This window comes from Belonocnema kinseyi, chromosome 7, assembly GCF_010883055.1.
Source record: "Belonocnema kinseyi isolate 2016_QV_RU_SX_M_011 chromosome 7, B_treatae_v1, whole genome shotgun sequence".
Classification (NCBI taxonomy): Eukaryota; Metazoa; Arthropoda; class Insecta; order Hymenoptera; family Cynipidae; genus Belonocnema; species Belonocnema kinseyi.
In genome coordinates this window covers 90,880,819-90,908,164 of record NC_046663.1, presented here as the reverse complement: position 1 = coordinate 90,908,164, position 27,346 = coordinate 90,880,819, and the positions used below count along the sequence as shown (strand labels likewise).

The following is a 27,346-nucleotide window of genomic DNA, read 5'->3' as shown; positions in this document are numbered from 1 at the left end:
GTTTTTCAAACTTAAATTTTTGCTTTATTAATATATTCTTATGATTTTGGTATGTGTATCGATTTCGATTGATTTCTGTTATACTTTACTGATTTACAAAAAGATAAAAAATAATATATTGGAGAGTACGATTTTTTTCGAATTGTTTAAAACAGCAAATTTAGCATATAATGTATATTAAAATTCAACCTTGAGGGATTGATGCGAAATTTTATCCAGACTATTTTTATTTCTTAAACTTTAAAAACAAATAAAAATTACAACCTCCATCTTAATTTGTCAAAGAAAGTCCATCACTGGACAACTGTGTGTAGGGTTTGCCATAAAATAGCCTTGGACTAAATTTGGGAGGATCGAAACGTACACAGTCCGGGTGTCTAACCCATTTCCAATTAATATTAATTAATATTTCAATGCAGCAAATAAAATTGCATGCTTATGGTCGGAGTGCATCTGGCCTAATATAGAAGCAAAATATTTGATAAATTAATTACATTTTTCTAAAGTAGGACGCTCAATTGGGGCAAAATTGGCGCCCAAGAACCGTTTGGGCAAAATCGGGCACATTTTCACAATGTGAAATTTATATGACGCATGTAAAATATGAAATTTGATGAGTGCAAAAGTAGTTACGTAAGAACTGAGCGTGTTAAATGCGAGTCTAATTAACCGTGTTGTTCCGTACATTTCCTGGTCATATACTGGGTGTTTAGTTAGCTATGCCCTTAAAGTATTTAAAAAATTATATTAAATTTATAACAGCCTGTTAAAAAATTGAGTTTTAATTTCCTTGACAAAAATTGGAATTCTTTTATAATTTATATTCAAACTAAATAAAAAATGAGTTTGAAATCAATACAATTTTTTCTGCGAGGTAATCACCTAAGAGCTTTCATATTTTGCATGTAATAATGTGATTAAATCACAGTATTTTAGTTCACAGTAACAATCAAGCATTTTTATGTAAAAAGTCTTATTTCCAAATAAATTAAAAAATTGAAAGTATTCAAAATTTGGTCATTTATACACGGAAAGAAATTTCGCAAGATTAAATCACGGCTCTGCTCCTTGATTTTTATCACGCTTTGGCGCGAGAAGTAAGATCTCGTAACCCTTGCTTTTGAAGCATAGGTCTCGAATTTTTAAGAATTAGGAAACGCCCCCTTGTTCTCAGGTCTCATATTCTATACTTCTGGATCATAGAGTCCGAGATTTTAAAGCACGTAAAAACTGTAGTTCTAAAATCACGCGTTTCCCTGAATTAATCTTTTGAAATTTCTCTCCGTTTAGGAGCAATTAAATAGCTAATTAGTTTACAACTGTCATATTATCTTTGGAATCCATTATAATTTGGGAAGGTTTGTTCGGTATGCTTTCAGTTTGATTGTTTAAATTTACCTTGGAATTATTGAATTTTATTTTTAAAATAGGCCTAATTCGCGTAGAATTGAAACATAATATATTATTAAAATACTTATTTTAAGACGAAATTCACACTAAAATTCACTTGAAAAAATAAGAATGAAAGTATGCACAAAAAGCATCCTTGATAATTCCGAGATAAATTGTAAAAAAAATAAATTCGTGCGGAAGAAGAATAGTGTTTATTTATTTATTGGCGATTTAAGAGCATTAAATTCATTTCAAGAAATGAGCATTTGCGATTTTCCTATTATTTTATTTTCGGAAAATAAAACTTACGTAATGTGTATAGTGTATTTGTATCACATTTGTAATAAAAGTTATTTTCATTCGAGAAGAAGAAATTCATTGAAATACTGGTAATTTTTTGAAAATCATTTAAATCTTTTAAAATTAGTTGAAATATTTAAAAATCCCATAAACCCTTTTCAATGCCTTAAAATCCGTCAAAGTTCCTCGAAATATGTTAAATCTTTTGGAACCCCTAAAACCTCCGGACATGTTCGAAAATCTGACGAAATCGCTTAAAATCCATAGATATTCTAGGCAATTCAAACTAAATAAAACTTATTCATTAAAATTCTCTGAAAGAAAACGTTTAATATACCTTTAAAAATTCCTTGAAAATCCCTTAAAATTTTTAAATGGCAATTTCATTTATTTTCCTAAGTTTGATAGAAATATCAACGGATTTCAAGCCTTTAAGAAGAGTTCATAGGATTTCTAAATATATTAAATAGTTTAAAAAGATTTATTGGTTTTCAATACCTTACAAATATTTTTACGGAATTAAAGGAATGTCTATTTCATAGAATTTTATAGGATTTTTTTCAAAGATGTCAACTAATTTCTAAGAATTTCGTTGAATTTTCGAATATTTCAAGAAGTCTCCAAGGAGTTGAAAAGATTAAAAAAAAATTCCAGAAAATTTAACGTTTCTTCGAGAGAACTTTTATGAATAAGTTTAATTCAATTTACATTTAAAGCATATCAACAATTCAAAAAGAGAAGATTAAGATTCATGAGACCTATAATTATTTTGAAGATTTTGGGAGATTTTACAACTTTCAATGGATTTTGACATATTTCAATCGAATTTCAAGTGATTTTAAAGATATCAAGAGAATTTATTGATTTTTTTCTGCGTTCAGTTTATTTGTGAAGAATATATATTTTTGTGTGGTTTCATATGAGATTATGAGTGTTCTAAAATAAACCGTTCTTTTGTAGTTTCTCTACTTTTTAAATTAATTCCTTCAATAGTTTTGTAATATTTGTCCTAATGCTTATTATCCTATAATTTTTTTCCATATAATGATTTTCTATCATCCGTGGAATCTTTTGCAATCTCCTGCAATATTTTATTGCAATCCCATATAAGCTTACTATCTTGAGATCTAGTGTACAACAAAAATCCTCAAAATTAACCTCTCGTATTTATTATTTTTTCATGCCCTCTTTTGATCTAGCTATACTATTTATAATTTTTTTAAATATATTTTTTGTCTTTTTTATGAGAAAACTTATTTCATATTGGAAATACAACATGATGTATTTATTCGCGTTTTCGAAACGCATCGATTAATATACTGAATAACCATTTTATAACCATTTATGATCTAGCAATGTCTTTTTATAATTTTTTGAAATACATTATTTTATCTTGTTTTGTATCAGGAAAGCTGTTTTAATATTGAAAATGCAACAGAAGTGCATATGATATGTTTTTCGCATTTTCGAAGCACCTTAAATGACCTATTGAACAACCTATTATAATTGTTAATCTTGTTGTGCATCAGGAAAGCTGTTTTAATATTGGGAATACAACCGGACTGTATATTATTTATTTATTCGCGTTTTCGAGACGCATCGATTAACCTACTGAACAATTTTGTATGACCTCTTAGGATCAAACAATGCCTATTTCTAATTTTTCAAATTATATTATTTATTTTTATTATATGAGAAAAACTGGTTGAATATTGGGAATTCAACAGAACTGTATATGATGTATTTATTCATGTTTTCAAGGCTCATTTATTACGCTATTAAACAACCTTTTCTGGCCACTTATGATTTAGCAACACTTACTTATAATTTTTCAAAATATATTGTTTATCTTGTTTTTCTTTACTATTTATTCCAATGCTGATGATCCCATAATTGTTTTCCGTGTAATGGTGTTCTATAATGAACTTTCTGTAATTCATAGAATCTCATAAAAAAAAAAGGTTCTTTGGACCATTTTTCAGCAAAAATTTAATTTGGCATAATGAAGTGAGAGAGTTGTTGAAAAATAAAAGTAAGCACCCAGTATTGAATCCTGATCCGCGAGCTATGTTTGCAGACATTCTCCAACTGGTGACCCTGGTGCTCGCCCTGGTGGGGGCGTCGAGACGGCCTGTTTATGATAGAATTTGGTAAAGCCTGCAAGTTTTTCAGTCATAGCCTTTCTTCCAGCGAGAACGCTTGTTAATTTTTGTTGTGCAAAACGTGAGACGTGAGTGCAATAACAAAATAATAAATCTGGTGCTTTAAATTTGTTATCAAGTTTTCTTGAAAATGACCTTGAAGCGATAAGAGTTGCTCGTTCTACGTCGACAATTTGTTATCAACAGTCAAGGAACAATCACCATCAAATGTATGTCACTAGTGTGTGGAAGCGAATTGACACATTACACGTTAGCCAAAGTCTACGATCCGTGTGTCGATGACGCTGGATTTTCCGGACTCGAGTTGCCGGCTAATCATGTCAAATAATCCGGAAGACTCAAAAAAAGCAAAAAGAAATGCTGTTGTGTTCGAAAGGGACAAGGATGATGAAGACGAAGACAGGGCGAAAATTTTGGAAACGCTGGTTAAAGCACTTTTTTGAACAATATTGGTTTCTCCGTATGTGGAGGATAAAGAAATGGGTTATTTTTTGAAAATTGAAAATCAACAAGAAGCTTGAAATACCGTAAATGGGACTAAGCGGGCGAGTGGGGGAAAACTGGCTCACCTGCAACTTTATTTTTTATCATTTATTATCTCTGACTAAATTGCAAATTGTCAGGTAAGAGATTGTTTATGTTTCAAAATGTTAAATTTGGTTAGTTGGTGTAAACAGCTCGAGAAAAATTTGATTTGCAGAATTTTGTGAACATTTGTTGCAAAGAATCATATTTTCCAGCACCAGAACAATATTTGTGTAAATTTTTACATAAACACGTTCTATTTTGCGTTCTGCGAAACGATTTTTATACGAATGTTTTTGGGGGGGGGGGGGAAGTTCATAGTATTTTATTATAAACCAAAGCTTTCACAACGTTAAAAAGTATAAAATTTATAAAATTATTAAATTTACTAGCAAAAATATTCCGCTTATATACTTTTTCTTGTTTGGATTACTTAATTATTAAATTAAAATGTATACTTTAATTTAAAGAACTGTAAAATATATTTAATAGTCATAAATTTAAATTAATATTCAAATACTTACGTCGACTTTGATAAATTTTAAAATTAATTTTAATTTCAGTTTTAATCGTCTTTCAATAATCTGTAACTTTTATTTGAATACGATTTTATCCCAGCAGGAATGACATGCGAAGAAAAATATTAATAAGTTAATCGTAAGATGTTCTTAAAATACAATCTCCAATTCTCAGTCTTACTCGTCTCTTCAATTTTCAACACTGATTTTTTTAGTTTAGACTGTTTATAGTTTAAAATAATAAAGTCTTAAACATATTTTTAAAATAAGCCTATTTTGAAGATTTACGCAGTCTAAAATTTTTCAATTTTTAATACGAATAATTTAAAATAATGTAGCTTTAAATCCTTTATTGAAATAGTTTCAATTTTGAAGATTTACATATAAAATTCTTCAATTTAAATAAAGTATTAATAAAGTCAACTTTTCAAATCCAAATGTTTAAAATTCAACAATATTTCAAATTTATGTTATCAAAATTACAGCTTTTTAAATTGTAAAACTTTAAACTTGCATAATTTTTTTATTTGAGTTTCCAAAAAAATAACTTTTCAATTTTAATGATGTACAAATACAAATGCTTAATTTTTATGATTTTCTAAATCAAAAGTCAAATTTAAAATTTAAAATTTTGCAATTGAAGAAATTTCGAATGTAAATCAACAAAATTACAGAAATTTGTAATTAAAAAATTTCCATATTAAAAGCTGTTTAATTTTAAATATGGAATAACAAGTTATTCAATTTTCAAGATTTATATTTTATAGTTATGAAAATCGAAACATTTTTATTTTAATAGTTTAGTTTTGAAGGTTAACAATGTAAAATTCTTCTATTTTTGACGATAGTTCTTGAATTTTTAAGATTTACATATAATGGAAAATTCGTTAGCTTTAAAGATGTATAAATAAACATTATTAAATGTTGATGAGTTTGATGATTTCGGAAATAAAAATGCAAAATTTCTATTCTGTCTTCTTAATTGAAGAAATGTTAAATTTATATAATTAAAATTAAAAATTTGTAATTGTAAAGCTTAAGACTTGCATTACTTCTAAGTTGCCTTGAAATTATTATTAAACTTTTAAATAATTACTTTTTCCGTAAAGTTCTTCTTGCAAGCGCTTTCTTTTTACGTTTTATATTGGTGGACTCAGCCCCATATTTTGGGTTAAATTCACTCACACTTTAAAAGATGATAAGTAATTTTTCATGAATTAAATTTATGTTTGTACTTTATAATAAGGAGGGTTAGAGAAAGATAATATATTTGAAACTTTAATACCTCATTTAAATTTCTTCATGCACTTTAATGTAAAAACCCGAAAAAACGAGCCACTTAGTCCCATTTTGAGGTACTTTAATTTAAAAATATTTAAATTCATTTGATAAATTCCTCATTTTTCTGTCAACTTTAAATTTAAAACGTATTTTCATTTACTTTAAATCCTTTTTGGACTAATTAATTTCCAAACTTGAGAATTTTATCAATTATATTTTGAAAATATTAAAATTTGTATTCATCAGATGGTCAGTTTTGAATATGTCCTTTTTATATTTCCAGTTTTAAGAAATGCAGAAAATAGTTCGTTAAAATCGACTATAGTAGTGTTAAATAATCATGCAACCTAACAAGAGCCTCTGATTGAAATGAATTTCAATTTTAATGCCTTTAATTTGAAAGCTTTCAGATTCGCGACGGTGCTTTTTATATTTTGTTTTGAATACATCCAAATTGGGAGCGCGAAGAGTTGTAAAGTTTCTCATATGAATTTTAATACATATTTATTAGCTGAATCATTCAACGAAGTTATAAAATATAGATTAAAAATATATTTTGGATTGAAAGCTTCTGAAAAAATGATTGCACATCGGAGAAAACCGTTTTTAGAAATTTTACTAAATAAATTTGTTTCATCATTCGGAAGAACTCAATTAATTATGTTCACTAGGAAAAGGAGACTTCAACTGAGAAAATAAGATCCTCCTCTGGACGAATTTTAGACAAGATAGCTGAGACATTGAGAAAAAATGATCATCCTGATAAAGTTGAGGTCATCCTTGATCCAAATTTTCTTCAAAAAGGCCTTCCTGATACCGAGTTACCAACAAGGACAAAAAAGGACAAATTTTCAGTCAGTTCTCTTAAAGTGTGTCTCGAAAAGAAAAAAGAATTGGTAGAAAAAATATTAGAGGATCGAGTGGAAAGAATATGGGAGGACAAAATTGAAAGACATCCTTGGCTGCAACCAATCGAGGCTTGGATTATCGAAAGACAAAACAGGTCATCTAAACCGAGTATTGAACGAGGTTACAGCTCTGATAGTGAAGTTAAAGGGGTACGCTAATTTTAATTAAAAAATATTAAATATAAATTTCAATTAATTTTTTTTGTTGATAAATTCTAAGATCGAATGTATGTGGGCGTTCGCACGAAAAGGGCCTTAATGGCTGGTCTGACTGGGAGATGACAGGGAATTAACCAAAATTATTATCCCAAAAAGATTTACAATTTCGTTAAGAATCACTTCTTTGTTGAGTTTTTTGGTTCAAAATGTAACTACTTTGTTAAAAATTAATCGGTTTTGATTGAGGATTTAACTGTTCTCTTGAAAATTCGTCTTTCTTGGCTGAATAGAACTATTTTTGATTTTAAATTAAAATGTTTTGTTGTTGAAATATCAACTCTAAAATTTGTTGTTAAAATTTCATCTTTTTGGTTAAATGCGACTCTGTTTATTAAAAATTAAAATCTTTTTTTGGTTGAAATATTAAATATTATATTTTATGTTGAAAATTAATATTTTTTTATCGAAAATTCAACTACTTGTTTGAAAGTTGAACTTCTTCATTAAAAATGTATTTTTTTGTTGTTGCAAATTTATCGTTTCAGTTGATAATTCAACTCTTTTGTTTTAAATTTTTTTATAATTCAACTATTACATTGAAAATTTAATTATTTGGTTGAAATTTCGTCTGTTTCGATTGAAAACTTGTAATTTTTGAATAAAAAATTCATTTTTGTTTGGATAGAATTGGTTTTAGTTGAAAATTGAACTGTTCTCTAAAAATACGTCTTTTCGACTTGAAGGTGTGTCAATTTTGTTAAAAATGTATCGTTCTAGGTCGGAAATTAAACTATCTTGTTACTTATTCAACTTTGAAGTAATTAAATTCAACCAAACAAGACGAATTTCCAATAAAATATTTGAATCTTCAGCCATAAAAATGAATTTTCAACATGCAAGATTGTATAAAAATTGTATAAAAATTGTATAAATTTCTAACAGAAATGGAATAGTTCAAATCTCAAATACTAAAATAAATTTTTAACCCCCCCCCCCCAAAATTGAATTTTCAAATAGAACATTAATGTTCTACTAAAAAAGGTAAATTTTCAACAAATTACATCCATTTTTAACAACATCTATCAAATAATTTACTTTGCAACCAAAAAGGATGAACTTTAAAGTAAGAAGATTAATTTTCTACTAAAAAAGGCGAATTTTGAACAAGGTGCATGCATTTTTATCAAATAGTGGAATTTTCAACTAGAAAAGTTTACATTTTTAATTAAAAATATAAATTTCTAACCAATGATCGAATAGTTAAATTTTTAGTTCAAACATTAGTTTACAAAAATTAAAAAAAATAGTTCAGTTTTCAAGCAAAAACATGAATTTTTATCTGAATGATGAATCTTGACAACAAAATTCAACAAAAGGTTTCAAAATTCAACCCAAAAGTTCATGCTGTAACCAAGATGATTGATTTTTCAAAAATGGAGTACCTAGATTTTCAGCCTAAGACACGAATTTCGAAAAAATGAATTTTTAACAAAATAGTCGAATTTCCAACAATATAAATAAATTTTTTTAAAGTTTCTTGAAAACATGGGATAAAAAGAAGAATGCTTTGAAAAAAGGAAAAATAGGGGCATAGGGAAAAAAGCGTAAACTTTGGCACTCGTCAACTTTAAATGCGTTGTTCACGAAAAGTGTTTTTTTTTAAGTTCCAACTTCAAAAATGCTCCGGTGACTCGTTTTTCAACCTAAAAGGTTTGTCTTGGGCTTAAAATGCCAGGAATTTATCCGGCTATACGACTCTATATGTAATCCTATACTGACCATACGGACGCCCACATATTATCAATTTTGAGCAGTTTCATTTAAAAAGAGAGAATATTTTTAGAATTAGAGTAAAGAAAATAAATAGAACTTAACTGTAATGTACCTCCTAAAAGGATTTTAGGGAAGAGAACTTAAAAGCATCCAGGAGCCGATTCCAAAGGAAAACACCTGTCAGAAGGCGAGTTAATCGATGTCAAGAAAAAGTTCAGTCGAAGATTGATGACCCCTTAAGGGAGGTTTCAGTGTCGACTGGTGACGATCAGAAAAATGAGAATTTGGAATCTGTGAATAACGTGGATTCCAGAAAGTATTCTGTGGCCTCTTCGAATGATTCACCAATTCTCGAAAAACGTGATGAGAAACCCGTATACAAGGACGAAGAGAGATCAGAGAATCTTGATTTCTTTGATAAAATAAAGGGAAATTTCAAGGATAAAATAGAAGATATTCACAGGGTACTAATGAAATTTCAAATATATAATTTGAATATTTGAAAGAGAGAGAGAGAGAGAGAGACATTTCTGTAGGAATTTTCAGAGGTGCGTCACTAAAGCTTGATGCGGAAACCATTTCTACATTTTTCTAAACAAGAACAGAAATTTGAGCACATGTAACTGTATAAAGCATTAGTCTCGTATTTCAGAAAATTCTGTTTGATTTTGTAATTTTCAGTTACTGTAACTATAAACTTCAAGGAATTACAACATTTTTTTAGTTCATTAATTTTAATTTTAAATGTATAGTCTATATTTGTACTGACAATATAAATAGTTATAAAATATAAGCGAAGTTAATATAAACATATTTGTCGCATTAAGTATATTATATAAAAAATCGTTTGCATATAAACTTCGCTTACATATAGTATTACTATAGTCTATATTGTTAAAACAAATATATACTAAGAATTTGTATTAAAATTAATAAACCAATGAATGGACTCAAAATTCCAAGTCGTTGCCTTTACTTGCGATTTCAAAATTTTTTCAGTTTCTTGTTCTGGTGCAAATTTCGAATCCTTTTCACGCTTGAAGTCATTCAATATCGGAAAAATACGACTACTGCATCGCTATAATTCAAAATAACCTTTTGTAGGTCATTTCCATACACCGTTTCTACATGCTAATAAAAATGTAGTAAATTTACTATAAAAGTTACTGAATTTCGTTTTCAGTAACCCAATTCCGCAAATTTCAGTAGCTTTAGCATCCTAAATGTGTTTCTGAAGATTTCTAACAGTAAACACTAGTTTGCAGCATGAGATTGCGAAATGTTCCATGAATTCCAGGAAATTCATGATAGAAAATCATTATATAGAAAAAAAATATGGGATAATCAGCATTAGAATAAATAAAAAATAGCGATTTCACACAAATAAACTTAAGGCCATGTAACGAGTTGGTCACCGCTATTTTTTTTATTTCCCAACTTATTTTCACACGAAGCACCACATCAGGTTACAAATTTGGGATAATAAATGAGAAGCACTAAGAAAGGTGGGTCTGGTTCTAAATTTCAATAATTATGAAAAAAGAAAAAAATATATTTACAAAAAAAACTGTTTTCATGATTACACAAATTTAGGACCAGACCTATCATTCTTAGTGCTTCTTGTTTAGTGCCCCAAATTTTCAACTCGATGTGACGATTCGTGTGAAAATAAGTTAGGAAATAAAAAAAGTGGCGGTAAGGTAGAAATCTGGTCACGTGACCCACTCGTCACATGGCCTTAAGGGAATGTGACACAGCCAAATACCTATATTACTGACCTCACTTTATCAGTTAATTGAATATTAAGACATTTTTTATAAGACATTTTTTGTGAATAAAATCTTAAGCTGAAACTTTGGAAAATGTATAAGATTACAATAAAGTACGTTTAGGTACTTCATGTGGGTAGGAACTCCACTGAAAACTATTTCACCTTTTTTCTAAACCTCGACATTTTTTTTACGTTCGAACTTTTTTATACATAAAATATTCGGTCTCACACTTTGAGAAATGCAAGAGCCAAAAGAAAACTATGTTAAAGTACAAAGTTTAATAATAAAAAATGTTTGAAAAATATTTCAACTAAATCTTATCCGACACACAGCAAAATACTCGACTATCAATTCCATCGGCATCAGCCGGTACTCTGGCGGCCACTAGACGAAGGAGGCTCTGATAGATGAAATAATTTTGAGTGAAGTTCCTACCAAAATAAAGAACCTAAACTTACATTATTATACTTGAATACATTTTCTAAAATTTCAGCTCGATATTTTATTTACAAAAAAAGTTCTTGGGTTCAACAAATAAATATTCAGTGAACTGATAAAGTGAGGTTGGTAATATAGGTATTTGGCTATGTCACATACCATCTATGTACTCCCTCGATATATTTAAAATATTTCAAAGTTTAATTCAAATCCATATTAAAACCCTTTGAAATCTTTTGAGATCAATTGATACTTTTGAAAAGATTTTTAAGTCTATTCACATTTCTGAAAGCTATTAAAATCTGTTGAAAGCCATTGAAATTCTAAAATCTTACAAAATATTTAGAATAATCGGAAGTCGTATAAATCCTAATCTTCTCTCTTTAAATTTTTGAAACCCTTGGAAACCCCTTGAAATAAAATTTAATTTATTCCGTAAAGTATTAATTTTAAATCCCTTGAAAATAAATTGAATTAAACTTATTCATTAAAGCTGTGTAGGAAAAACGTTGAAATCCCTGGTAATCTTTGAAATCTCTTGAAATCATTGACGATTTGATAAAATCTTCTGAATCTTGTAAAACTTCTTGAAATCTCTAGAATCTTAAATAATTCCTTAAAATTCAAGGAAATTTAATTTATTTTCCAAAATTGTCTAGAAACCTCTTGAAATATTTAAAGGCGTAAAAATTAATGAAACAAGTATTAATCATTTTGTATTCCTAAAATATAATTTAAAATAAAGTTAAACATTAACTTTATCTGAAAAAACTTTTGAATCGAATAGAAATTTTTGAAATCCCTTGAAATCTTTGAAAATTCTACAAAGTTTCTTTCAAATCCCTCGACATTTTTTATATCTCTTCAAATCCTCTAGAAACGCTTAGAATCACCTAAAATCAATGGAAAACGTAAAAATAAATTTTAAAAAATCCCTGAAATATAATTTAAATAATCAAAATAAATACCTTAAATCCACCGACATTACATAATAAAATCCTTGAATTTTTGTGTCATTCCTTAAAACACCTTAAGATCTCTTGAAATTTCATTTTATTTTATTTATTTTCCAAAATTCACTAGAAATCCCTAAAAATCTGTAGAGATCCTGCAAAATTCTTTGCACCGAATAAATCTTTTAAAATCAGTAGAAATATTTAGAAATCCCGTACGATGGTTTTTAATCTTTAAACTTTAATTTATTTTTCAAAGTTCACTAGAAATATCTTAAAAACTACTTTTTTTGCTTTATCTTCTTTTTGTTCTTTAGTCCAAAATTAGAAAGAGGAAAATCTAATTGCTTGACGTATCGAATGTGAGTGAAAATCAAAAAGTTGACAATAATCCCTAGAATTTTATACGCTTCGGTTTGGGAAATAAGTTTCCTGAATTCAAGGTTTTGTTAAGCCAATTATTTTTGCCTTACTTTATATCAAAATAAAATGAGATTTTTCGAAATTAATTGCAGAATTACAAAATAAAGCTTTTATCTCGTTTCTAATCATAGTTCCCGAATTATAATCACTTTTTAAATGTTCCCGAGTTGTTATCTCTTTGAATGATAAACAGTTTCCCATCAATTGTATATTGTATTGCCTAAAAGTTTAATTTCGACATTTAAATTGATTAATAATTGAAGCTTATTAAATATACTTTAAGAAATAACAATTTAATTACATTTCAGGTGTCTTCATATGACCAAAATAACCGATTTAATTTAGGTTAATATAGTCGTCATCTGGTAACACTTTTTTATTATTAGAAGAAACATATTTTGGAAATAACTTTATTAAGAAAATATTAATAAAAACGTGTAATTCTTATATGTGAAACACTTGAAGGATAGGTTAATCCAGATTTAAAATATTCTTCGCCAAGACAACAATTTTATTGCATAACTTTGTTATCCGGTGACACAAAAGTTACTTGCAACAAATAAAGTTAGTTGATATTTTACGAAAATTAACATATATAGTTAATTTCCAATGTGAAGATATGACGAAAATAAAAATTACATATTAGGATCAATTAGATATGAATCTTTTCAATATCTTGTAGTACTTCAGGTACTATAAAATTGATCCATATCTTTTTAAATTCTAGAAAAATCTTTAAAACCTCATTCAAAATTTGTTTCAATCTCTTCACATCATAAAAATATTTGAAAAATGCCTTAAATTTGTCGAATCTCTTGCAAATTCCTTGGAGTCGTTTGTAACAGCTTAAAATGTTTGAAATTATGAAATTTCTTGAAGATTCCTTGGAACCTTTTAAAATATCCTAAAACAATAGGAGTCCTGTAAATCAATTCATATATTTTAAAATTCTAAAAAATTCTTTAAAACTGCATTCAAAATTTTTTTAAATGCCTTTGTCGCGAAAAATCCTTGAAATCTTTAGAATAACCTAAAATCCGTTGAAATCCCTTCAATTTAGGAAATGTATTAAAAAATCCTAGGAATCTTTTAAAATGACATAAAATATTTTGAATACTTTGAAATATTTTTAAATTCCTTAAGATTTTGTAAAGCTCTTGAAAACGGCTTGAAGTTTTTAAGACTACCTTAGTATCACTAAAATTATTTGAAATCCCTTCAATTTATTGAAATCTATTGAAAATTTCTCAGAACCATTCTAAATATATTAAAATTTTAAAAAAAGTTTAATCTTTAGAGTCTTTAATATTCCTTAAAATGATAGCGGCCCTTTGAAATCACATAGAGTACCTTGAAATTCTTTATCAATTCTTGGAAGTATTTTAAAATGTTGAAAATTTTCTGAAATCCTTCTAAATCTTGTAAAATATCCTAAATATCCTAAATTTTCCTAATATTTTTGTTTCAATTTCAAATATATTGCATCATGTAAGCAAAAAATGAGCGATTCTATAGAAATTTACTTTTGAAATAATGCGGAGGATATTGAAAAAGGTTAATAATATTATATTTTATTTCGATTTTTAAAAAACATTGAAATCTGAACTTCTTTTGTAATATATTCCTCAAAATTTGGTAAAATTTAACTGTTTTTTATGGGGTTGAAGGGATGGGGGGGGGGGGGGGGGGGGGGGGGGGGGGGGATTGGAAGATTGTACATAAGACACATTTTTAATGAAAAAAAAAAAAAATAATAAATCCACGTATGTGATAACTTAGAGCTATTGCTTTTTGATCAAATATTTACTAGACAGCCTGATTCGGTTAAAAAAATTATTTTCTTTTCTTCAATTAATTATTATTCTTCCTGAAAGTATGAAATATATTATTTATCCTTGTTCTGGATTTATTTCAGATTAAGTGAATCTATGCAAATAAATCATTCAATTTGTGTGATATACCTTCTTATATTTTAGCTCACGATTTGTTTCCACTCAAGATCTGTCAGTCCATTATGAAAATAGATCTGCTCCTCACATTTCTAACTACTCTGCAACCTTGTATGAACAGAAGAGTGCAGTCAGATACAAAAAGAAAAATAATTTTTTGTAGCAGATAAAAATATCTTTATTATTTTAGCGAAGGTTTTGATCTCATTTCTACAAAAATCATTTTCGTTTAATAAGATTTTCAGAATACAAAAATAAAATTGATTAAAATACGGTCATATTATTTTTGAATTTAAATTTATTTGGCTCTGAATTATCGTTTTTTTTTTTGTTCAAATTGAAATATTTTTATGGGATGAAATTTTGAACTTTTTAAAGATTACGGGATTCAAGGAAAACTATAGTTAAAAGCCAATTTTTTTTCTTAATTTAGATAGAAACGGAAATATATATATATATATTTTTTGTTTGTTTATTAAAAGTTTTAAAAACGTTTTTATTTTTGATTACAGTATTTCCAGAGAAGTAATCGATTGGCTGATGTGAACCGGAAATTGAAGTCACAAATATGGAGTTCAGTGGTCACCATCGTTCTCGTTGAGGCGAAGAACCTGTTGCCAATGGATATCGAAGGTTTATCGGATCCTTACGTTAAATTTCGGTAAGTAAGAGGGTGGCTATAGGTCAGGGAAAATCTGAAAATTAGGGAAAAATGAGGGGTAAAATGGAATTTGGGACTGAATTAGGCAAAAAGTTTCGAATCGTCGTTATTTAGCTCAATTTTAAGCAATTGATGTATTTACAATTTATTTCGGAACTTTGTTTATAGAAATAATCGACTTTAAAGTATACATACGTCACGGACACACTTAAGGTTTCCGAAAGACCCACCATACAAAAATTTAACTTTGCGTCGATTATTAATTCCTTGTAAAGTTATTTCATTCATGCACGTAAAATGTGGCGAGCAATAATAGAATTAATAACAATTTAAATAATAATAAATCAATCATTTTTACGTCGCATTCTGTATTCGGCAAACCGTTCGCGAGGTCTGCAAGTGACATCGGTTAAATTGTTTTTTGTTTTGTGTGTTGTAAAGTGTTTTATAGCTTTGTCACTTATATTTGATATTCATTTATTAGAATAAATGACAAAGAAGCAATGGTTAAATAACTGTTAAGGATAATGAGGTTTCTAAATTTTAATTTGAAATGGTTTTATTCTGTTTATAAAAGATTCTATGTCAAAATGTCACAAGAATTAAAAATTATCATGTAAAAATGATGCGATTTTTTCAACGAACATTCGCGGCGACTATATTTGTATTTAAAAAGTCTATTATTTAATTGAAAATTCAACAATTTTGTTAAAAAGTCATTCTTTTTGGTAGAAAATTAAACTTTTCGCTTGCAAATTCATATTTTGGTTCTTTCATTAAAGTTTTTCGCATGTTTGGAAATTCAAATTTTTTTTTAAGTCGTCTTTTTAGTTCACAAATTCATTTGTTTTAGTAGAAATTTAATATTTTGTAATATAAATGAAACTTTTAGGTTGAAAATTAATCGTTTTTGGTTAGAAATGTTAATAATTGTTGATTTTTTTCTTAAAGATTCATCCGTTTAGTTGAAAATTCATCTTTGGTTGAAAATTTTGAAAATTGGTTAAAAGTTGATCTTTCTCAATTGAAAATTCAAAAAATGTTGTCAAAGATGAACTAATTTGTTAAAATTTTCTTCATTTTTTTCCAAATTAAACTTTTTTTTAAAATGATCTCTTTAATTGAAAATTTATCTTCTTTGGTAGAAAACTTATCTTTTTAAATTAAAATATCCACTTTTTTGGTTTAAAATTCAATGTTGAAAATTGATCTTTCTTAGTTGAAGATTCGTCTTCTTTTGTTGAAAACTAACCTTCTTGGTTTCAAATTTACTCTTTTTTCACTAAAATGCAACTGTTTGGTTGAAAGTTAATTTTTGTTTGTTGAAAATTTATATTTTTGGATTAAAAATTCTACTCTTTTACAGAAAATTCGCCTTTTTGCTTAAAAGTTCAACAATTTGGATAGAATTTTTCTTCTTTTCGACTAAAAAATTTTTATTTGTTAACAATTTCTCATTTTGGTTGGATAATTCATCCTTTTGGTTAAATATTTGACTATTTTCTTAAATATTTCCTTTATAATTAATTTTTTAATAAAAACTTGACTATTACATTTTTCGTTGAAAATTGAGCTTTTTTAGGTGAAAATTCAACTCTTTGTTTGTAAATCCATAGAATTTGTCGAAAATTGGTCTTTTCTGCAAGAAAATAAATCCTCTTGATTAAAAGTTTGTTTTCTGTTATTTTTGTTGAATTAATTTTTCGGTAGAAATTTTATCTTTTTTGATGAAATATCCACTATTACATTTTTTGTTGAGAATTCATTTTCGTAGGTTGGGAATTCAACTATTTGGTTAAAAATTAAAGTATATTGTTTAAAATTGTATTTTTTTGTTAAAAATTCAAGTTTGGCTGCAAATTTAACCATTTTGTTGAAACAAAATTTTCTTTTTTTTTGAATCTCAACTAATAAATTTTTTTAATTGGACCATTTAGTAGAAAATTCATATTTTTTTTATTTAAAGTTTAATATTTTTTGTTTGGAAATTGGATCATTTGGTTGAAAATTCATATGGGTTGTTTGAAAATTTAACAATTTGGTCAAACATTTAACTATTTTGTTAAAAATTCGTCTTGTTTAGTCGAATATTTAATTGATTTGATAAAAATGCATCTTTTATGGTAGAAAAGTCATTTCTTGGTTGAAATAAATAAGGGATTAAAAAATTAAAATCTAAACCTGCTTGTTTCATTTACAAAATAATCTATGTTACATTTTTTGAAAGATTAAGATGCTGGTGTTTAAAAATTAATGACAGGGAAAATAAAAAATGGTTGATTTCGGGTGTATTGTATATTTGTATGTATGTATATATATATTGTTTATAAAATTAATAGTTTTCGCTACTAAACTTTTGGCAAGACATTTCGAATTGATTTCACAAAAAATTGGGCCCATTATGTAAAAAATTATGAAATGTCTGTTTATTTATAAAAATGGTTCAAATAATTAGTAAACAGCAGATATTCTTAACAAATTCCAAGCGTGAATTAATACCTGTCGATATCCTGTTCGACGTCTCCCGTACCGTCATCCAGAAATATGACGCGTACTTGCCGTATGTGCTTAGACATGTACGCAACTGAGTACACAAGTCAATTGGAGATTTTCAAAACAGTATCAGTTAGTAAAGTATCTCACAGAGGTTCCTCCTAAGTGTTAAATACCTGTTTGTTAAAATAACACAACTAGGTGCAAAGTGAGAGCAGAAGATCGGAAACTTTCCAGACAGACTTCGCATATTTGTAATGAGAAATCTTCCAACCTGAATAATATTCTTTTTCAGATTGGGTACAGAAAAGTACAAATCAAAAGTAGCAAATAAGACCTTAAACCCAGTATGGCTAGAGCAATTTGACCTCCACCTCTATGAGGATCCCTACTTAGGCCAAGATCTGGAAGTAACACTTTGGGATCGAGATAAGAGTCATCAGGATGATCTGATGGGAAAGACAATCATAAATTTAGCGACTCTGGAACGAGAAACAACTCATAGACTATGGCGGGAACTTGAAGATGGTGCCGGAAGTATTTTCTTGTTGCTAACTATCAGTGGTACAACTGCAAGTGAAACTATCAGTGATTTGGCAGCACACGAAGATAATGCTCATGAAAGACCACAACTTTTGCAAAGATATTCGATAGCGAACACTCTGCAAAGGCCAAGAGACGTTGGTCATTTGATTGTTAAGGTAAGTCAAGGATCACATTGAAAATTCCAATTTTAAAATTTATTCAGATTGAAGCAACCAGTTACAGTCAACCCCGGAGTTAATGCCGGTTTTGGGGCTAACTCTGGGGGAACTATCTCCGAGTTTCACTATAATATTTTTTATTTTTAACAGGTCTATAGAGCTCAAGGACTCGCTGCTGCCGACCTGGGTGGAAAAAGTGATCCCTTTTGTGTTCTAGAACTAGTGAATGCTAGACTACAAACCCAAACGGAGTACAAAACCCTGGCGCCAAATTGGCAGAAAATTTTCACCTTGTAAGAACTCCAAAAATTAATTAAAATTATAACTAGATTTCAAAAGTCCCTTGAAATCATTAAAAATACCTTTACAATTTTTTAAATTGTATGTCACATTTTTCAAAAACCTTACGAAGTTTAAGGATTTATTTGCAATCCCATAAATAATAAATTCCTTACATTTTTCGACGCCCCACGAATGTGTAAAAAGTTTTTTGTTTTTGTTTATAAACCTAATAATTCACGATTGGAAAAATCAAATTACATGCAAATTGGACTGAGTATAGTTTAAGTAATGTGGAATAAGGGAAAATTATTGGAAAGGCCCAAAAATACTTTCCAAGGTCCGAGAGTTCAAGCAAAGTATGACCCTTTTGCGATTTTATCTATAAACTCGACGGTACTTTTACAATTCATAATATTTTTTGGATAAAACTGTGTTACTTATGAATTTAATCCACTGAACTATAATTCGTGTATTTTCTTATTTTTCTTATTTTCTGAATTAGACGAGTATTTTCGGGGTTCATACATTTTTCTTTTTGTACAATACATAAATATTAGATGAAATAATTTTAATCGAAGGTTTTATCATTATGGCAATGTTTTATATAAATAATGAAATTTGAACAAAAAAAGTACTGCACGTCAGATTCTACGATTGAAAAAACTCGTTTTAATATTAGCTCCAAACTCTCTTAAATTTTTTCGATATGAACAATTTAAACCTCAAGAACTATATAAAGACGGTATGATTCTCAACATAATGTTACTCTTAGTAAAAGAATATGCTCCTTGCTACTTTCCTTGCTTGATGAGTAAATAGTTGGAAATGCAGAAGTGCCGATTTTTCTTGAATATTCTAAATTTGAAAAGTATGTCTGAGGTTTGTTAATACTTTTTTCTAGTAAAAAAAAGAGAAGTAAAACATTAACTCATTCTGCCTAAAAGTTCCATCAAGTGTGATAATATTTTTCATTAAACTGCAAAAGAAAGTAAGCGCATCACATTAATATGTCGGAAAAGCTAATTATGAGTTGTGTTAAATAATCTCTTTACTTTTTTTTATAGAAACCATGAAACTCAAAATATTTATCCAATTTAGAATAGTTTTTAACATAGTATTACATTTTATAAAAAAATGCTCATTATTGCACCCAAGAATACATGTTTTTTCATTTTTCAATGAATTTTCCGGGATAGTGAGGATTCGTAAAATTACATTTTAGTTTGACCAACTAAAATACGTAAATGTAAAAAATGTTTTTCGGTACCCTTAATTATAAACTTGTTAATAAATATAAATACCTCCATATGCAAAAAGGCGGTTGTTCTGGAATTTTCCGCATTTGAAGAGTATTTTTGGAGTTTGTTCATATTGTTTCCTTATTTTACACTACAAAAATGAAACCTTAGCTCATTTTTATTAAAGATTCTATCATCTAGCCAATAATTTAATATAAAACACAAAATTCGAAGAAAAATAACAACGCGCGTCTATTTTCCGATAGGAAAAACAAGGTATGAGTTGCGCTGAAAATTTTCTTTAGTTCCTTACTTCAGAAATGTTTAACACTAAATAATTTAGGAAATTTAGCATGCAGTCTATGAAAATAAAATAATTGGTAAAGAAATACACGTCTTTTTATAAGAAAATACACGATTTTTCATATTTAAGTGAATTTTCCGAAAAAAACAAAAACCCTAATGTAATTTTTTTCATTGGATTAAAGTTCAGTGAACTAAAATCGAAAAAAGGGCTATATTTAGCTCGAATTTTCGGGCCTTGGAAATTAGTTTGGGGCCTTCCCGATAATTTTCATTTATTCCACTTTATTTGAACTATACTCACTCCAATTTCAATCCGATTCGATTTATCCAATCGTGAAATATTAGGTTTATAAACAAAACTGTGCGCCCCTTGGTGACTTCTCTGGATTCGCGTTCTTTGAAAAGTCCTTCAAATTAATCATAATATTCGAAATATTTTCTAGCAACGTCAAGGATATCAACTCTGTTTTGGAAGTCACAGTATACGATGAAGATCGGGACCACAAGGTGGAATTCCTCGGAAAGTTAGCGATACCTTTGTTAAAAATAAAAAATGGCGAAAAACGATGGTATGCCTTAAAAGATAAAAAGCTGAGAGGTCGTGCGAAAGGAAACTCGCCACAAATTCTGTTAGAAATGACTGTGGTTTGGAATGTGTTTAGAGCATGTCTTAGAACAATTAATCCTAAAGAAAAAAAGTACATGGAACCAGAAATGAAATTCAAGAGACAAGTCTTCCTGAGGAATGTTCTTAGGCTAAAAGCTATCATTGTCATCTTCATCGACTTGGGAAAATATATTCAGTGAGACCTTTATTGTTTTGAAAGCTGAAATTAAGGAATCTTACTTGGATTTGTAATTTATGTTTTCTTTCAAATTGCAGGAGCTGTTTTGAGTGGGAAAGTAAGATGCGAAGTGTCATCGCCCTCGTTTTATTCGTGCTTGGTTGTTACTACTTCGAACCTTACATGATACCAACCACACTGTTGCTCATTCTCTTGAAGTATTATATGGTAAGCTGAAGAACCCTATATTGAAAATTACGCCTTCGTACACAACGTCGTAAGCTACGTGGGAAATTGGGTTAGTAAACGACGTATTTTCCGAAATGGATTACGTAATTTCCGAAGTGGTTTTAGACTTAGTTTACGATGACGTGATGTAAAACAAAAATTTGGCGTAAATAGTTGTTTCTTGTTAAAAAAAAAGATTTTTATTTTCACTAAAAGTTCCTAGTAACTTGTAAAAATGATCATAAAATTCATAAATATGATCATTGTCAAAATTTTGAAAGGATGACTGATATCATATATTCACTTACTGCGAAGTTTTCACTTCAAAACTTTGGGAGAATCAATAGTTTTCGAAGAAAAAAACAAAGTTTGATTATACAAAATTGATTTCCAATGTATTTTTCTACGTACTTTTCGACTTTGAAATTTGTAATATGCTAATAAAGAAAAACTCTCCAATACACTCAACTCCTAATATAAGGCCAGTTTTGGTTATGGCTTGCCCTGGCATTAATCCTAAATCGGTGGAATCCAAACGTAAACGACAGGGCCGAAAGAACCATTTCTGTTGGATTTGGATTCATGACACAATCCCCCGCGGTTTCTCTTATCAAGAAACAGCGGAAGCTATCAGTTCTAGGAATATCGTAAACCGGGGGGGTCTTATATCGGGAGCTGAATGTAGTGAGACTAGTATTCCTGGTTTTTAATTTTGCTGTGATTAAACTTGTATTTTAACTTTCCTCGTATTTGGTGGCTTATTTTTGGAGTTTCTTAGCTATTTTAGAAAATGAAATCTAGCACGCTCTTTTCTCTACCTTTCTCTCTCGTTTTCGATTCGACGCTGGCAAAAAAAAAGAGAGTGAGAGAGAGGTTGTTGCTTGAATTTCTTGGCTTTGCGGACAGGTTGGTGTACTGACAGGAGCACCTATTCCTCATCAGGTAACGGTACATGTTCAGGATACAACTGATACGGCCTCAGATGATGGACCACCTACTCCAGGCGATGATGATGATGACGATGATGACAAGGACAAGGTTGGTAAGAATTTCCGTCTTAAGAAAATCGGAAACTCATTTAAGGGGCCTTTCAATAACTTCGACAAAATGCCAGCCCCCTCCCCCCTCCCTGTGAAAAAGTTTTACGCGGAATGTCACATCACACATTGAAAAAATAAATTAATGTGAATGCCGATTTCTTGAAAAAATTAATATTAGTGATTTTATCTTACAAGTAAAGCATCTGAATGCAGACTTGACACTATTTCCCCTATTCCCCTTTTTATCCCTTTTTTAGAATACTTCCTTTTCCCCGGTTTTCAAGAAAGTTCCCCTTTTTTAGTTTTTTTCCTAAATACAATTTGAATAAATAGAACCCAATAAGAAAGTCCAACTATTTTTCGTTAAAAGTTCAATCTCTTAATTAAAAAGTCCATTGCTATACTTTTGATTTAGAAAATTCGAATTTTTTTGTGCTTGAAAATAAATTTTTTACCGAGAATCAAACTGCTATTCTACTTTTGGTTGGAAAATCAGGTACTTGTTTCAAAGTTTAACTGCTTTAAAAAAACTTCATTTTATTGGATTAAGATTGTACTATTTTGTTGAGCATTCGTTCTTTATTAGCATAAAATTAATTTTTGTAGACTAAAAGATTAACTACATTGAAATTGTAATATAGTGCCGATTTTTGGACTGACGATGGGTTGGAACTAACTCATTATAGCCCGCTCCGCTTTTATTTGTTCACGCTTGATTACTCTCCTGAGAGACAACCGCAGATCCCGCGCACCACGCGCAGCTCCTGTTTCACCTACCTGCGGTGCGGCTTCGATTCTCGGAAGGGCTATAGAAAGGAGAGCTATTGAAGGGTTTCATTGTATTTCACATTAGTTGAAAATTGATTGTTTTCAGTAGAAAATTCATTAAATCAGTTTAAAATATATACATTTTGTTGTCAATTCGTCTTCACTCTGACAAGCACTCAATCGTGAACAAACAAAAGCGAAGCGCGATATAATGAGTTAGTTCCCACCCACCGTCAGCCCCAAAATCAGCGCTATAGAAGAGTTTCACTGTATTCCAATTAAAAAAAAAAAGATTAATCGTTTTCAGTTGACAATTTGACAATTTGGTTTAAAATGTATGTATTTCATTGTAAATTAGTATTTTTTGTAGAAAGTAATCTTTTTGGTTTAAATTTGAACTATTCCGTTGAATGTTAAACTACTTTGTTAATAATATATCTTATTAGTTCAACGACAATCGGTTTGGTTAAAAATTAAACTATTTTGTTGAAAATTCTTCTTTTTTTTACTGAAAATAAATCCTTTTAACTGCAAATTTTACTATTACAATTTTGGTTCAAAATTCATCTTTTTGATTTAAAAATTTAACTGTTTGGTTGAAATTTTATATTTTTGGATTAAAAATGTATCTGTTTTGTAAACATTTGGTGTTTTTGGTCAAAACTTCAACTCTTCTGGGTCAAATTTGATATTTTTTGGTTAAAATATCGAATCTTATATCTTTCGTTGAGAATAATTAATACTTTTGGTTCAGTTTGAACTACTTGTTGAAAATTAATTATAATAGTTGAAGACCTTCCTCTTTCCTTAGCCCTCCCCCCAGAAATTGAACTATTTCATTATTGATTAGAAAGTAATTGTTTTTAGTTGTAAGTTGATGTATTTTGATGGAGTTCGTTTTTTTTGTAGACAATTAATCTTTGTTAATTGAAAATTCACCTATTTGGTTGAAAATTTAACTGCTTTCGGTTCTTCTTGATTGAAATTTCTGATATTTGGTTGAATATTCAACTATTTGCTTAGAAATTTGATTATTTTGTATTTCTTCTCGTATTTTAATTTCCAACAGCTCTAAAATAAATTTTTGTTGGTTGAAAATACAACTATTTAGTTGAAAATGCAACATTTTCGTTGAAAGTTCATCTCTTTAGAAATAAAATCAATCGAAAATACCAGTTTTCAAAAATGTGTATGTGTGTATGTGTGTAACTTTTTTATGCTCACCATATGTAAAAAGTAAAAGCGAGAGTAAAAGAGCTGATCATGAAATTTTGAAAAATTGTAGCTCTAACTGATATACATATCTGATAGGATTTTTAGCTAGATCGGTAATTTAGAATTAGTTTTTTCCCATTTAGAAATTTATAAAAATGTCACTTCTTTTATATAACAAAAACTTTTTTGATATTTAAAAGAAAACAATACGATATCTATCGTATTTGTTCGCGTCTCTAAGACACATCGATGGACCTATTGTTGAACCTTTTATGACCCACTAGTACCGGCTTATGAAACCAAAAAAATGGTTCAGTGTGTTTATGTGAAAAAAAAACTTTTTATATTTAAAATAGGACAATACACCAAACTCGCGCTTTCAGTCAAGTGTCAGGGGTTGCCTTTAAATAGCCTTGGACTGATTTCAGGGAGATCGAAGCGTAAACAGTGAGGGCCGCCTGACTCGTTTCCAATTGGAATGTAAATCTATATCTATATCTATATAATGTCGCAACCGCTCTCGCCCTACTCCCCTGAGCAACTGAGTGACCCATCAGTTCTAGAAAGGCCGAGAACGAGGTGACTGAAAGCGAGAGTTTGGTGTACTATGTGTAGTGTATTTGTTCACGTCCTTGAGACACATCGATTGTCCTGCTGTTGAACCTTTTATGGCCCACAAATGACGATTTATGACTTTTAAAAACAATTGTATATTCTTTGTATATAAGAAAATATTTGTTTATATTAGAATTGCTACAGTTATGTATCTGACATGCTTGTTCGCGTCTTCGAGACACGTCAAATGACCCATTGACGAACCTTCTATGGCATCTTATGATCTAGAAATATCGATTTATCAATTTGAAAAATATATTGTTTATTTCGTTGGTATGAGGAAAACTTTTTCAAAATTGGAAACACAACAGTTACGTACATGATATATGTAATTGCGTTTAAAAAACGCATGGATTGTCCAGATTAGGAATCTTTCTTGACCTACCATAACCTACTAATATTTTAAATAAAGCAGTAATGCATTCGATGTAATTATTCGCGTCTTGGAGGCACGTGGAACTTTCGATGAACTTCCGATGACCATTATTTATTAATCAATAGCCACTTAATAAGTTTCCAAAAAAAGTTACATTGTTTCTATGACGTTTTAATTTTAAATATACAACTGCCGTAAGTTAAAAAGTTGTTCATTGTAATGGAACACATCAATTTACATTTTGGTGGGCTCTATGATATTCTAAAAATTAGATTTGCGGTAAGACAGAAAGATAAGCTTGAAAAATATTGTAAGTATTTATAGTTTTTTTTTTTTTTTTTTTGTATGAAAGAAGCTCTTGAGCTGTTTATTAATCATGATTTGTGAAGAATAAGGGGAAGGATGGAAAAAGTGTTGAAAATAGCCTCACTTAGTTTTTGAAGGACCTCTAACTGGGTAGATCTTCTTTAGGCAAATGTTACAACAACGCTAATACTTCTGGACGAAAGCAACTGATTACTTTTTTTCTAGGAGGAGAAAAAGAGCCTCAAGGAACGACTCCAAGCGATACAAGAAGTAACACAGACGGTACAAAACTCAATCGGTTACCTAGCTAGCTTATGTGAAAGAGTGAAAAACTTGTTCAACTTCACTGTTCCTTATTTAAGCTACCTGGCCATGATTATGACAGTTCTGTGTGCTGTTGTGCTTTACATTATACCTGTAAGGTACCTCCTTTTGGCCTGGGGTGTTAATAAATTTTCGAGGAAGATCTTCAGACCTCATTCGGTGCCTAATAACGAGGTTCTTGATCTCATTTCGAGGGTACCAGATGATGAGGAACTCCTTAATTACAGGTTAGTTTAAATCAGGATTTCAACTAGGTCTAGATCAATGCTGGGTAAGTCACTTTTGAAAAGTAACTAGTTATCGTAATCGTTACTGTTTTCAAACTTAACTTGTTCTTGCTTAGTTTTGCAAAAAAAGTAACTATCGTTACTTTTTCAGTTTCTTACAGGAGGTTATCAGACATTAAAAGCCCTTTAGCTCACATCCTTTCCCAAAGCCTCAATTATCCTATATCTGGCATATTAAGAATTATCACTCAGTTATTGCGGTCGGTTGAGTATTCTTGTATTTTATAAATACAGTGAAACTCTGGGACTGTGTCAGTGTTGTGGCCTGGAACTAAGTTTGTCATAATTCCACTGCAGATGTAAACATTCAGGAGCGTATGAATCGTTTCCGGTGGATTTTACTTCGTCGTAAAAAATATTTTGAAAGTCATTTTTCTAACACGGAGACAAGGGTTAAATAATATCTAACGCAAATGAGGAAGAAAGTTTGTTATTGCCCGGTAAAATAAATGTATTATAGTAAATAATTACTTCACTGCTGTTTTCCATTAACATTGCACCAATAGCTTCGAGATGCTACTTCGCAATACACACACACACACACGCGCGCGCATGTCGGGGTCAAATACAGGGGTCAAATAGTGCGATCAGTCTCAGCGGCTTCAGTTAGCATCGGAGACCCACTGCTGCTCGACGTGAGCTCGCCACCGTGCTTATTTTCGTGTGCCTTCCAATTCGAGTAAACTGTCGGAACGTAATTACGAATTTACACAGGTAGCCTGTTACGGTATAGCACCTTAAAGCAATGCTCCTGTTTCGCCGCGCCTGAGTGACCACTGCAAACCCCTTGCGTCTCCTACACATGCCCGCGGTGCGGAGGCAATTCTCGAAGAGTTACATCAGAGGGCCTTATTTCAGAGTTTGACTGTGCATAATGAGGAAAATAATTAACGCTTATTCTTATCTGTATTCAGGACTGCCACACAATCATTGAAGTCACTTGCAGTCATTTTTCATTCTCAAATCATTTTTTAGTTACTTTCTTAAGACAAAGTCATTATATTGACTTTTAAAAAAAGAAATATCAATTTAGTGATTCGTTATTGTTTTTTTTTCAAATCACTAAAAATATGTTAAATTCACCCTGAATTCTATTCACCTTCATTTTACTCAATTTTATGAATTTTTTAAAAAAGTTGTTCAATAACGAATATAGTCTCTTGAA

At 29.5% G+C, this 27,346-nt stretch overlaps 1 protein-coding gene across 2 annotated transcripts in view; it reads left to right on the top strand.

Annotated features, from left to right (window-relative positions):
- Window positions 1-27,346, top strand: part of LOC117177008 (multiple C2 and transmembrane domain-containing protein) — a 90,295-nt gene that overhangs the window by 60,229 nt on the left and 2,720 nt on the right. The window contains exons 1-10 of one of the 2 annotated variants that reach the window (XM_033367457.1): window positions 3,826-4,279; window positions 6,850-7,236; window positions 9,141-9,482; window positions 15,066-15,214; window positions 18,003-18,408; window positions 18,562-18,704; window positions 20,681-21,040; window positions 21,121-21,250; window positions 22,157-22,288; window positions 25,796-26,121. In XM_033367457.1, the coding sequence (XP_033223348.1) occupies window positions 4,133-4,279; window positions 6,850-7,236; window positions 9,141-9,482; window positions 15,066-15,214; window positions 18,003-18,408; window positions 18,562-18,704; window positions 20,681-21,040; window positions 21,121-21,250; window positions 22,157-22,288; window positions 25,796-26,121 (2,522 nt within the window). In that variant the 5' untranslated portion in view covers window positions 3,826-4,132. Of the gene's footprint in view, window positions 1-3,825; window positions 4,280-6,849; window positions 7,237-9,140; window positions 9,483-15,065; window positions 15,215-18,002; window positions 18,409-18,561; window positions 18,705-20,680; window positions 21,041-21,120; window positions 21,251-22,156; window positions 22,289-25,795; window positions 26,122-27,346 lie in introns of those variants that run through there. The other variant, XM_033367458.1, reaches the window with a different exon arrangement.